The sequence below is a fragment of the Gavialis gangeticus genome, unplaced genomic scaffold (assembly GCF_001723915.1).
Source record: "Gavialis gangeticus isolate Ggan-Ray unplaced genomic scaffold, GavGan_comp1, whole genome shotgun sequence".
Taxonomy (NCBI): Eukaryota; Metazoa; Chordata; order Crocodylia; family Gavialidae; genus Gavialis; species Gavialis gangeticus.
This window is the reverse complement of record NW_017729018.1, coordinates 8,032,056-8,045,233: the sequence shown is the minus strand read 5'-3', so window position 1 is coordinate 8,045,233 and position 13,178 is coordinate 8,032,056. Positions and strand designations below refer to the sequence as shown.

The following is a 13,178-nucleotide window of genomic DNA, read 5'->3' as shown; positions in this document are numbered from 1 at the left end:
ATGGGGGGCTGCACATGGAGGGTGAACCTGGCAGAGACGCTGGAGGTAGGATATGTCTGATGAACGAGTTGAGGCATTGAAAGATTAAATAAAGAAAAACTTCTTCACAGTCAGGGCGTCCAGCCTGTGAAATAAGCTCCTCCAGAGGTGGTGCGATCACCTACCCTGGAGGTCTTCCCACCTCGCTCGAGCGAATAAAGATCCTGTATCTGACTTTGGATACTTGCTCTGCGTGATCTTTGCCCCAGCCTAGAGCGAACTGCATGTGGCTTTAAGAGCGTAATTCGTAACAGAGGAGACTGGACGGTTACCTCGCTGGGGTCGCTTGACCCCCAGTTATCTTTCCTGCCTTGATCTTCCAAGGTCCCTTCCGGCCTTACAGTCTACGAAACAACATATTTGGTTTATGCCGCGCAGAATACAGGGTGCCGTGCGCGCTCCGTAGCGAAGGTGAAGACGGCACCAGCCCTGAGCCACCCTTTAACAATCCCATCGCCCCCGCTCCAACCCTCGTTGAAACGGCTCACGACAAACACTCGTCCCTCTACAACACTGCAACCCTCGGACGCAGCAATGTCAGGACCAAGCCTTTTGAAGCTTCCTACCATGAAAACTAGCCGTGGCTTTGGGGGTCACCTATCGCAGCAGCTGAAGGAACTTAGAACCTCGGCCGTGACCTGGAATCCCCCCGAGTAACCATCAAAACAGAACTTCCCGGCCGCGGCGACGCTCTCCGGAGCCGGCCGCCCTCGACGCAGCCAGGGAGCAGGCGTGTTAGACCGCCGTTCGAGCTGACGGAGCGAGGATGCAGCAGCCCAAGCTGTTCTACCAGCAACAGGAGGCCTACGGTGCCAGATCTCTAGACCAGCCAGACTGCCAAGCGAACCGGCCACCTCCAGCATTCGTCCTCCCAGAAAGCCTGACCTCAGCAGGTACGATCATTTAATTCTCTGTCCCTCTTTAAAACTTCTCCCCTGGGCCTGTGGATGTAGCCTACTGCTAGTTGCTCTCCGGGGCCTTCCTCTTTTCCCCATTTTCTCTAATCCTTTGAAGTTTGCGTTAGTTCACGCTTTCGAACGGTTCGCCGGATAAAGTGGCGGTTCCTCGTGGTGGTGACGTGAACTCCCGTGTTACTGTTTCAGGAACATCCAACCTGTATCAGACCCCCAGCCAAGAGAAAGACGTTCTCGTGTCGCCGCCTGCAGGTATGGGACACACAGCAGAGGAATTAAGGCCGAACTTGGCATACGAGTGAAGTTCATAACTCCCTTTGAAGGTCCTGGCTGTGCCAGCGGTGGGTAGTAAAGAGTCAGGCCCAGCAAGCTGGGCTGAACATTATAATGTGCAACTTTCTGGTGCCCTCGGAGAAGACCTACTTTGCCTTATGCCCTCTTATTTTATCTCAAACACCGGACTTGGTGTAGCATCTACTCTGATTTTCCAGTCCTATGCCCAGCTGAATGCCCAAGTTGGTCGTGCAGACCAGAAACACCAGACCTGGACCAGGTTATCCCATGGGCTTCTCTACATTATGGGGCCACAGCTGCCATAGCCATGCCAGGAAAACTATGTAGTGTAGACCAGACCTTGGTGCCTAATTTGACTCTGATATGCAACACTGGATCCTTAGCTGGCATAAATCGACATAACCTCATTGAAATCAACAGACCAGCACCAATTTACATTAGGCATTTGCCCCATAATTGGGAGGGCTGGGTTCAGTCAAGCTGGATGCTTAAAATGATGTTTTTATTTCTATTGCCCAGGTTTCCAGATGGCTCCCTGCGGATGTTTCTTCGATCCCAGGATATACCGTATAGAATGGGCAACGGCCAATTTTGTGCAGCCATCTGTTTATAAGCTCCCCAGCGGCTCGAATGTGCAGAGCCCGTACCTCCTGGATGCTCAGAGATACCTCAAGAGCCCTGCACAGACCGTCCCGTACCCACATTACCAGCAAATCCCGAGCAACCCCCAATACATCATGCCTTTTTTCAATCAAGAGGGCCTCACCAGCGTCACAGAACAAGTTAATTTTGTCCCCAACCCACTTCACGACTCTCAGCTCATTGAGGTGCCTCATCTCCAGGAAGAAGGCCAAATTCAGAAGAGCGACCACAAACTACCCCAGCTCCTCATCACATTGCCTGGCCTGAACCAGAATGAGACCCCCATCCAAGTCGGCACCCTCAACCACCTGGAGGAAAGGCTAAATCAGACAACCAACCCTGACCCAAGTCACCACCTGGATTTCCAAGTGTTTGATGGTTACCAAGCCGAGGGGAGAGACCTCCAAGAAAATCATGCGATCCAGAACCTCCTAGCCAACCCTCAGACCCCAGACGTGTGCATGGAAGAGCAAAATCCCCTTCCGAGCACCAGTGCTGAAAATGCACAGGTGGTGCCAGGGGGGACGCCCTGTCCTCTACCGGACGGCATTGCAGCTGAAGAAAGAGAAACAGCGGACGCACAAAAACCCTTTGACCTGCCCGAGAAGGTTTTGCTGGAAGATGCAATGAAACTCTTTGGTTGCTCTCCAGCTAACTCGGACTCCGAGGTCCCCAAGGACAACTTGAGCGCCCCCCCTGAGCCCAGTGAGAGGAAGAGGAAAGACTGCGACTTCCCATGCGAAGACTTAAGCTCGCTGAAGCTGCCCGAGGAGCTGCTGTCCTGTGCCTACAGCGTGCCAGAGATTTTAACCACAGTGGCGAGCCTAGATTATTTCTATGACATCAAAACCAGTGATGAGGAACCAAAGTGGGAGTTAGGACGGGTGCTACCAGCTCCCCAAAACTGTGCATCGCTCCTGGATGGCCTGCAGGAGCCCCAGAGGAAAAAGCAGCGAAGTAACCCATCTGCTAAGAAAGGCAAACACAGAGCCAGCAAATGCAAAGCTTGTTCTGCGCAGAAGAGCTGCATGGCCCAGGGACAGGACTGCCCCACGCCAGCTGTCTGACTGGCACCTTCCCTCGGACTGTACAGAAGCAATCCTGGGCTGGGGTAGCCCCGCTGCTTGCAATGAATGACTTGATCAGAACGGACATTCCTTTTATTCTCCCATTAAAAGCGATCTGTTTGGAAATACTCTGCGTCTGTGAGAGAATTGCAAGGGCCAAACTCAGGGTGCAACACAGGGGAGCATGGTGTAGAAAGGACTAAGTGGATGCAACAGCCAAGCATGTAGGAGAGTTAAATGCCAAGTCCCAAATTAGCTGTTCACAGGGATTTATAGACAGTGCAGCTGGCCAACGTGGCCCGAGTTATTCATGTTCTCCTAGAACAGGCCTGTCTGTCTCTGGGGGCCACAATTCCTCACCCCAGCTGCATGCTGCGTGGCCTCCATCCCACATTGCCCTCTCTGCCTCCCCCCACCCAATATACAGCATGGGGACCCCTGGCTATGGGCTGCTTGGCCCTGCAGGCTGCACTGTGCCACCCTTCCCCTCTGCCAAGGGTGGGGCAGGCAGCAAAAGCTGAAAGAGGGAATCTGGCAGGAGCAGCAGGAGAGCATTGAAGGGACTGGCACCAAGACTGGAAGCCTGGAAGGCCTCAGATTAATCCTTGGGGGCTCATTATGCCCATGGACCACTAGCTGGACAGCCCTGTCCTAGAATAGAGACACGCAGCTCATTCAGACCAGTTGCACAAAAGTTGTTCCTGGGCCACGTTACAGGCAGCGAGGTGCAGAAGGTCCCTGGGGAAGTGAACTGGTGCCGTGACAGCCGGGGCTGCTGTAGCACTGTACGTCCGCCTTACACCGGGGTCAAGGTGCAGGGCACGGGGGAACAGGAGCATCAGCAAGGGGAGACTCCCTCCAGCAAGCCAGGACAGCCTGGGAGCAGAGCGCCCAGCTGGGCCTGTAATGGGAGTGACAGCAGGGTCTTGGTGGTAAAGCAGCCATCAAGGTCGTGCAGTCCCAGAGCACATGAGGATTGAGGCTCTCTGCCCAGTAGTTTGAACTCTTCCTGCCAAGCTCTTCTAGCGGGCAAGGTATAAACCCCACTGCCCCAAGCTGCAGGAGCCGAATTACCATCTGGAGCCTATGACTTCCCCCACAGCAGCTCCTCTGTGCTGCTGTCTATGTCCCCCCTCACCCACAGACCCCAGATTAGGACAAAGCCAGTATGAAGTTTCACAAGATCGGTCCCGGGCAGGCAACAAGGCCCCAGGGCCACGATGCTGAGCCAGGCGCCTATGGCCAGAGGGGGCAGCTAGGAAGAAATATCCCTTTCTTCCTCTTGCTGTGCAGCATAGAGGGGGAACTGGGTGGGCAGAGGAAGCAGCTGCTTCCACCCGAAAAAGGCTCCAGGAGGCAACAGGGGCCTGGGTGAGGCAGACCGGTCCCGCTCCCAGCCGTAAGAGGATGGAGCCTGGGGCTGGCACTAGCTAGTGGCCCAGGAGGGCCGACTGATCTGCTCCTACCCCCAGCCATTGGAGTCCCCGAGGATTATAATTCAGCCAGGGACCCTCATGAGCGAGCTCAGTATCACATAGCTCCCATGACAACCGTGGGAGTAGCTATAGTCTTCTCTGGATCCGAGCCACTCCGGCTGCTTTTTGGAAGTGGAAGGGATGGAGGTGACATCTCATTGCAGATCCCTCCAGCTGCTGTGCAAGTTGGGGGTGCAGGGAGGTGGTTTCAGCTGGGGAGAAAGCCCCCACCCACCCAATTTTTCTTTTAATGCAGCCTCAGAAGTTAAAGAAACTAGCCCCCCCCCACATTGCACTTTCCTCTGAAGCATCAAGAACTGGGTGCTGCTGGAGACCAGTCTCTGGCTCAGAGAGACCACACAGCTGGCCCTTCCTCTGCACTAGGAAATTGCCTCCTGCAGAGAAATCACCACAAGACCGGTTTCCAGGCAAAATCTAAGGTCTGAAAAGCCCTGTACAACCTGGCCCCTTGCTATGCGATGAACGCAGAGTCCATCCATCCTATGCTACCGCAGTCGCAACGTGCAAAGGGTGTGAAAGCCAACCGCAGCCAGTTTAAAGGGGTGGTAAGGCGCATCCTCCTTGGAGCAAGCAGCAGTTTGGGCCCCGCTCTTCTTCCCAGAGCAGCCAGCAGTCAGAGCTCCACCCTAGGACCAGCTCAGCTACGGTCCTAAGTCCACAAATAAATTTTAGAGTGCTAAAATCATTTTAGGCTGGACCCCAATGTTTCAAAGGCTCTTATTTCTTTTTGAGAGTAGGAAGCAGCAGTTGTGATCCCCAGTGCTGTGCCCACATGCACTGCCACGTGCATTTGGCGCACAGCGGCAAGGCGTAGGAGCTGGTTAAGCTAAACAGAGGTAGACAGTGGCTGCTTCCCAATGCAAAAGCAGCACAGCCACATTTCCCTTGTGCCAGGCAGATAGGTAGGAGTCTACATCTACACAGATACAGCAGAAGAGGACCCAGCAATGGTCCCAGATCAGCTTTTCAAGCTTGGGATGAAAGTCTTGCTCTGGGGACACTAGAAGTCCAGGACGGTCCTGGAAAGCCTGCACCATGTTGCTATAATACAACCATGGCCTTAGGTGTTTGAGCAGAGCTGATCAAAGAAATATTGACTGTTCTCATTAAAAGCATCAACTAACCCAGGGACTAGCACTTCCCATTAATCCAATCAGACGGATTTGAATTGAATGCATTTGGAGATGGGGAGAGAGGCTGGAGGAGAAAGAAAAAAGTTTCCCCTTCTCATCCCAAACTTGTCAGGTGTTAGCTGGATGGAGTAAGAATGGTGCGCTGGGTGTGTCAGAGGCCTCAGGTCACTAAGGAAGAAGTTTCTCCTACATCCAAGTGTGCAGGTATCAGATCACAATCAGTTTTATTGGTGCCATGAGCCACACACACACACACACACACACACACACACACACACACACACACACACACACACACACACACACACACAGTTTGCAGCCCCAGAGAGGGCTCTTGTGAAAGTGTTCAACGAGGAAGCAACAGCTGGAGTGCTACCACATGTGCCTGGAACACTTCCACTCTCTTTATTGATCATTTTAACATTTGATCTCCGTAACCTCTTTTGCCAAATTACAGACAAGTCCCACCCACCCCCACAAGAAACAACCTACTACTACAGCTCTGCAGCACCGTTACCTCCTCCTCCGGCCTGGTCGCACAAGCCGAAGATCAAGAACCAGCGGGGTGGAAACCCCCAACGTGATGCATTGCTCAGAGCACCGGAGGCAACATTATTGGATCGGACAGAGGAACAAGCCATTGAGTCTTGCTTGCAATAGGTGCAGGTTGAGATACGTCTGCAGTTACTAGCCAAGCGTTATAGTTCACTCTGGGCCCCAAGCCGTCACCAGTCTCAGCTAGAGAGCTGGGATATTTTAGAAGGTGTCTAGATACTAGACAGCACCGAGACAGAAGCAGCCATGCTGGCTGGGCATGGTGGCTCGATACATCAGCCTCAGCATCTCACCTTGCCAGCCGACTCACTGCAAGCTCCTCCTAATCCCTAAGTTGCCAAGACTTCACACTCCAGCTTCCTAAGTGGCTGCACTTACATCATTAGCAGATAATCAAAATGTTCCAGGAGGGTGGGGTGGGGAAAAAAAAAAAAAAATTTAGAGAGGTTACGTTACTTGAGAGAAGCAGCAGCGGTAGCATCAGTGCCTCAGGACCAGCTTCCCTCGCCCGATGCTGCTGTAGAAGCCTTTGGTCCCATCCGGCCCATGGGGCAGGCGGATCACACCCGGTCGAAGGCCAAAGGAATCGGGCACCTTCCTCGCCGCCAGAGGGCTGCAGAGTAGAGGTTTGGTTTCCAGAGGTGGGCTCTGAGCCGCCGCGCGTCGCCGCTGCACCCACGAGCTGCCAGACCCGATCCCGCTGTCCCAGCAGGAGTCAGAAAATCGGTGGTACTCGGGGCTCGCGCTCAGGCTGGACGGTCCTCCGTTCCCCAGCTCGGCGGCCAGCGATGAAGGGCACTGGAGGGCTTTACCGGAGAGAAGAGGGCTGGAGTACGGGGTGCTGAAGAAGCAGGGTTTGAAGCTTGCCCCCAAGCTGCAGAGGCTGCTGGCGGGCCACGCCGGAGAAGAGAGATACTGCTGCATTAGCACAGGAGGGGAAGTTGGTGTGCTGTCGGACTCGGAGGAGCTGCAGAAGAAGGAGTCTCCCGTGCTACACGGCATCTTCTCCGATGCCGGTGATGCCTGCGGCTTCCAGCCTGGCTTGCCAGCCAGCTCCACCTCCTCCTCTTGCTCAGCCCCGCTCTTCTTCTTGGAGCCTTTCCCCGAGAGACGGACCACCTTGATGCCCAGCGAGCCCTGGCTGTGGTTCAGCTCCTCGTAGGCCTTCCTAGCGTTCTCCAGGCTCTCGTACTCCACCAAGGCACAGCACTTGGTCAGCAGCTCGGGGTAGCGGAAGGAATACTTCTTCACGTCCGACGGCAGCTTCTTGCCGGGCCGCAGGATGCGGATGGAGGTGATGGCACCGAACGGGCTGAACATCTTGGTGATGGTCTCGATGAAGCTCTTTTGGAGCGGCAGGGACAGGGCTTGCTCGTGGGGCAGGCGGTTCCAGGCCAGGAGCAGCTTGCTCGGTGGGATGCTCAGGAGAGACTCTGGGATGGGGTTTCTCCGCCTCACCTTGGTCCCTTCCTCATTCACTTCTAGGAGCTCTGAGAAATGCAGGGCATACAGAGTGAGCCGCCAGTCTCGGGTGAGGTATTTCACCTGTTGCAGGAGAAGGTAAGCATCATTTTCCTTCGAGTATCGCCAAGAACAAGGAGGTGCCTGGATAGACACCTACACAGGTCAGAGGCCCTGATCAGCTCAGCCCATGGAAAGCGTGGCCTTCTCCCCTCCTCTTCGTCACACTAGGACACATGAGCTGGCAAGTGGAGCATGCTTTACCAAGGGGCTCGTGTGCCTTTAGTGACCGCGGGAGGGAAGCGGTCACCGACACCGCCCAGTAAAACCCCGGGTCCTAGATAAAGCAGGGCGCCAAGAACAGACCGGCCAAGAATAAACCAAGATCTCAGGCTGCTTATAGTTTTGTTTCAAGTTACAGAGACTTGGGGGTTTGGGCGGAACAGAGCTAGAGGTGGACCATCTAGACTGCCATAAAGGGCAGGTTAAATCTGGCCATTTAGCCTTGCATTTGGAAAAGCGTTACCCTACAGTTAAAGCTAAGCTGCCAAGGAGGTGCCTAGGACATCTGAAAGTTTATTTTAAAATCAACCCAGTGATTCCTGGAGGGAAAAATAAATAAAATATCAATGTTACTTCTTTCCTAGGCCGTTTCTCTTCTTTGAAGCCTATGAAGGGGCCTTTTTTGATAACAATTTTCAAAAAGAAGTTGCAATATCTGCATAGGCACCTTCATCTGGAAAAATCCTGAAGTACTTTGCAAACCACTCACTTCCACTTACCCCCACGCTATGGTAGCAATCAGTTAGTAGCAACCAGCAACTTAGCATGGTTAGTTAGATATGGGAGAGGAGCCCCGTCTCGGTCTGGAGGGGCAGGGTAGAGGTGAGGCAACCCAGTTTAACCCCAGCCCTCTTGCAAGCTTTGGCAGAGCTGGGCAAGATGCACTACGGGGACTGCACAAGGCATCAATACGTTGACTTGGCTGCTCATAACTGGCTTTGATATTTAGGCCCAGGACTATCTTCCCTTTACCTTTGGGCCTCTTCCTGGGCGTGCCAGGCTCTACCCACCTTCTTGAAAGAGGTCAGTAGTTTGATGCTCACAAAACCCATCTTGTTCTTCTGGACATGCTTCAGGAGGAAGGCATCCTTGGCGAGGTTCTCATCAGACAAGTAGAACTCCACTTGAGAAACGATCCTCTTGATCAGCTGCGAATCGGGCACGGAGCAGTCGCACTCAAATGAGTCAGCCCCAAAAATATCATTCACATCATAGAAGCTCCTAGGAACGAGAGAGCAAGGATCCCGTGCAAGGTTAGTGACCCTCCTAGCCGGGACACACACACAGAGTATAAACTAGCTGCGCTTGCACGAGGCTTGGCAAGCCACGCCGGAACGGGAACAGTTACAGTAGGAACTACAGAGATGAGCCGGCTTACCGGCATCACTTGGGTACCAACCTAAATTCCTCCCCAGCAGCCGGAGACTTAAACAGGATCCATTGGCATATTGTGTCAGAGTGTCTTTCACAACTCCAAAAGGAGTTTCCCCCCCCGCACCCCCAAGAAACTTGTGCTCCACACCTCCCCGCTCCCTTGTGTCCTGGAAATCAGGTTGCCTCCTACTTCTTTGGAAGCAAAAGCCTTGATCTCTCACATTGCAGTGCTGCAGGCTGAGCAGCATGGAGGCCATCTACGGAGAAAGAGTAGCCCATGAACACGGCTCCAGACCTACCCTGGCATGCCCAGGTCCCTGCCACATGGGCACCCTAGGGAGATGGGACACAAGGGCACCTTGGAAGAATCGACTAGAAGGAAGTTTCTCCTACTCAATACAAGAATCGCTTCCACTTCCCACAAACCTAGCAAGCATACATGCGATGAATGCACCAGATCCCCACAGGAATCCACTCCACTGCAAGCACCCAAGCGATAAACCTCATCGCTGCTCTTGGATCCAGCAAGGATCTACAGACCCCTGAGCCACACTGAAAGGTCAGTACAAGAGTCCAACAGCAGCATGGCCAACGCTCATGATTTTTAGCATTGTTCTCATCATCTGCGCTTTGGGAACATGGAAGACGTGGCGCTCTCTTGTAGATATAGACATATATAAAAGAAAGAGCTAAGTTTTTCACATTCCCAAAGCATAGCCTTTGACAACAGTGCCAAAAAATCATGCGAGTTGGCAATACCACACCAGTGACCCTTGCAAGGACACACGTACCCATCGAAGCTCTCGAAGAAGTCCTCCTGGCTGAGCGGGGGAAGGAGCGAGCTCCTGCGCGGAAGCAAGTGCAGGGCAGAGAAGGGGTTTGCTTGCACCTGGACTGGGGTGCTGCAGCTGGGCTCAGAGCCGAGCCCCAGGGCCACCATGGAGCTACGGGACAACATGGCACTTCATCTGGGAGGTTACAAGACAGAAACAACAATCAGAAGCTGTTCAAACACTTTCCACCAAGGAGACCTGCAGCTGGGGCACCCGGGCACACATCCCACCTTGGCAGAAGCCACTGCTGTACCCAAGCAGGTGAAGGGTACCAACAAGGGATGTGTCCCAACAGAAAGAGAACCCAGCCCAAATCATCCCCATCCGCTCACCTGCTTCACAGGGCTGCCACTGCAACAAGAGCCCACCAGCTTCTGGCACTACATCCTAGGGGCCTTTAAGAGATGGTCTCCTTCCCTCCTCACCCAAACTGAAGCCCCTTGGAACAGAGAAAACCCCTTGGGCTCCCAGAGCCCTGGTTTATAAGAAAAGCCAGAGCCCCACAGGAAAAGCTGCTACAGGGATCTGGGACTGCAGTGGGCCCTGGGAGAGGAGAAGAGGCATCCAGGTGAAATGTGTCTTCAGGCTAACCAGCTGCACCTGGCCTGCGTTACCAAGCTCTCAGGCCAGAAGCAGGGCAAAGCCGCCTCTTGAAAGTGGTTGTCTGAGCAGGTGTGACTTGGAGGGCTGAGCTAGCGGCTGTCACAGGGCACTGAGCTGGAGGGGGATCAGCAGGAATAAGGGCTGCCTGTGATACGATGCAGTAGGTTTCCTTGGTCAGGCTGTTACGTGCCCGGAGCTACGGAGAAAGACCAAGTTGGCAAGAGATCTGGGAGCCCTTCCTGAGTGCTTTTGAAGGGGGTCCTCTTCTGCATCCCTGATGCCACTTTAAGTGATGAATGGAGCTCAGCTGCTAGCTGCCACCTCCTCCCTTTGTGATCATGAGGAAGGGCCTGGGGGAAGCAGAAATAGGGTAAAAGGTGGCTTTGCTTCTCCAGGCCCATTTTGAATGTGAATAGTAGCCAGGCCTTGCCACCCAGCAAGAGGGTCTGCAAACCCGGCTGCCCCAAAGAGCAAGTGGCCAAGCAGCCCTTGACGCCCTTCCTTTGGGTGAAGGGCAGTCGTTAAACTGCGGAGGGTGGAGTTCAGCGGTTCGAGTCAGGGACTGGAGTTGAAACCTGCCTGATACTTGGGGCTGGCGCAGACCCATGAAGGCTGGGATAGGGTCGCACAGGTTTGTGCTGGGGGGTCCTGGATCTGAAGTGGGCTGGGGAGGGCGTTCGCTCATGAGCAGGGAGCAAAGATGCTGGAACCAGGGTGCGCGAGTGGCTCCTGTAACCTCCGGTACTGAGTTTGGGAGGGAGGGCGAGAGGTGGCTGGAGGGATAGAATAACTAGGGGAGTACGGAGAAAGAAAGATGCCCTCCCCCATGCGCACACCCCCGCTGCTCCTGTGGATCCAGTCCGACCTGTGCCGATTGCTGTGCGTGTTTAGCTATGTGCCTTCATCGGTGCCTCTGCCCAGCCTGTCGGGTCTTTGTGGGGGGGGCTGAAATGCCTGTTCGCAGGCATCCTTAAAGATGGTGCAGTGCGTGGCCGAATGAAGTGAAGATAGTAAAATGCACGTGTCGGATCATGGAGGGAGAAGCTGGCCCCCCATCAAGAGTTGGCTGCTCTAAATTACTCAATTAGCCCCTAAGGGACAGATGAGTAGCGCTTTATTACTGCTCGATGAGTAGTCGTCTGTCCCGCAAGAGTCTGGGACAGGTGAGTAGTCGGGGGTCACTGAGTCCTGCCCCAATCTCTTGTGCTGCTGGTGACCAGGGAAGAGCCCAGACAAAAGGGCCGTGTTGCTGCCCTGCCACAGGCCCTGCTTCTTGGTGCCAGTGAGGGTAGCTCTGGGCCTGTGGACCCCGAGGAGTACAGGGAGACCTGTTGGGGCTTATAGACGTGAAAAGTCCTTGTGGTGGGCAGAGACTAACGTGGAAGTAGTGGAAATGACCGAACCGCATTTCCAAGTGGAACTGAATGGGTGTCCCTGCGCCCGCGGGAGCTGCTGTGACCATGGCCAGGGCCTGCTGGAGCATTTATGGGGTACGTTTGATTTAATTGCACTAAGTAGCTCTTGGCTATACAGAATGAGTATTGGGTGCAACTCCAGGCAGCCCTGGGCAGAGGGTGGAAGAGCCTCCCCCCAGGCCCAGGAGGGAGGTGGTGACTCCCCTCCAAGTGCCCCTGGTTGCAGCTTCCAATAACAAGAAGGCCTGAACCTGGCCTGGAAAGCCCAGCAGCCAGAACGGGGGGGCTCTGCCAGCTAAGGGATGGCTCTTGGCTGTCTGCCCATGTGCTCCAGGGCTCTTCAGCAGTGTCTGCCGGGTGCAGATGAGAAATCTCACCTCTGCCTGAAAGCAACGCTGGCGACTGGCGTGCTCGAGGTGCCTGGACACCCACACGAGGGAGCTGGTGTCCTACCAAACTTGGCCTCGCTTTTTCCCCTGCTTTCAATGGGGTAGCTCCATGGTGCCTGTGCTGCCGTGCTCCTTACTTGTCTGAGGTTTGAATTGTGACTAGCTTTTGTACGGCATGGATTATCCAGACCCCAGAGCGCTCTGCCCTGGAAGTCGCTGTCACTGTCTGCATTTTACTGATGGGAGAAACCAAAGCATTGGGTGGGGGAAGCAACATGGCCACGGTGATGTAGTAGATCAGTGGCAGAGCCAGGAGCCCCCTGTCCACCAGATCCCATGGCATCCCATCACTCGGAGGGAGACAGCATGGTTTAGAGAACGCTTTGCTGGTCTGGGACTGGGAGGCCTGGGCTCTGTCCCCTGGATCCACCACTCTCCTGCTGCACGATGACCTTTGGCACACCTGTCTCTGGGCCTATTTCCCCACCTATGCAATGGGGATGATGCCTGACTTCAGTGAAGCACTTTGAGATCTACTGGTGAAAGTACAAAAAACTTATACCCATTGCTCCTATCTGTAATTAAACCATGCTTTTTGTGCGGTCCCAAAGCAGTGGCATGTGCAACAGGCTGGTTGTGGAGACTTGCTGACATGACTAATCAGGGGATGGTAGGCAAACCTCTCTGCTTCTCCTCTTTCTCCTGTGACATCTTAGGAGGGGGGCTGTCACCTCCATCCACTTTCACCTTCCCCCATTGCTTCTGGCCACACACAGACCTGGAGCTCTCAATGATCTGGCTGATCTTGTTTTTGTCGCAAGCAGCTCTTACCTTGGTTGCAGGTTGCCCGTGGCTTTAGACGGCTGCAGGAGGCCGACTCCCTCGGCTGCAGCCCAGCAG

At 54.3% G+C, this 13,178-nt stretch overlaps 2 protein-coding genes across 2 annotated transcripts; one reads left to right on the top strand and one right to left on the bottom strand.

The window, feature by feature from the left end:
- The first annotated feature begins 487 nt into the window (after nucleotides 1–487).
- Nucleotides 488–3,054, top strand: PRR22 (proline rich 22). The gene is made up of 3 exons (XM_019513706.1): nucleotides 488–932; nucleotides 1,143–1,205; nucleotides 1,767–3,054. Exons 1-3 carry the CDS (start codon nucleotides 806–808, stop codon nucleotides 2,954–2,956), a joined length of 1,380 nt encoding a protein of 459 aa, XP_019369251.1. The 5' UTR covers nucleotides 488–805; the 3' UTR covers nucleotides 2,957–3,054.
- A 2,913-nt stretch (nucleotides 3,055–5,967) lies between these two features.
- LOC109294850 (la-related protein 6-like) lies at nucleotides 5,968–10,513 on the bottom strand. The gene is made up of 4 exons (XM_019513375.1): nucleotides 10,204–10,513; nucleotides 9,830–10,006; nucleotides 8,675–8,885; nucleotides 5,968–7,685 (listed from the first exon to the last, which is right to left on the bottom strand). Exons 2-4 carry the CDS (start codon nucleotides 9,994–9,996, stop codon nucleotides 6,621–6,623), a joined length of 1,443 nt encoding a protein of 480 aa, XP_019368920.1. The 5' UTR covers nucleotides 9,997–10,006; nucleotides 10,204–10,513; the 3' UTR covers nucleotides 5,968–6,620.
- Between the last annotated feature and the right edge of the window lie 2,665 nt (nucleotides 10,514–13,178).

Coding starts and splice junctions, on each gene's coding strand:
- PRR22 (XM_019513706.1), top strand. CDS start 806: ATGCAGCAGCCCAAGCTGTTCTACCAGCAACAGGAGGCCTACGGTGCC. Junction 933..1,142: donor AGAAAGCCTGACCTCAGCAG/GTACGATCATTT, acceptor TTACTGTTTCAG/GAACATCCAACCTGTATCAG. Junction 1,206..1,766: donor TCTCGTGTCGCCGCCTGCAG/GTATGGGACACA, acceptor TCTATTGCCCAG/GTTTCCAGATGGCTCCCTGC.
- LOC109294850 (XM_019513375.1), bottom strand. CDS start 9,996: ATGTTGTCCCGTAGCTCCATGGTGGCCCTGGGGCTCGGCTCTGAGCCC. Junction 8,886..9,829: donor TTCTTCGAGAGCTTCGATGG/GTACGTGTGTCC, acceptor TCTCGTTCCTAG/GAGCTTCTATGATGTGAATG. Junction 7,686..8,674: donor TACTGACCTCTTTCAAGAAG/GTGGGTAGAGCC, acceptor CTCCTGCAACAG/GTGAAATACCTCACCCGAGA.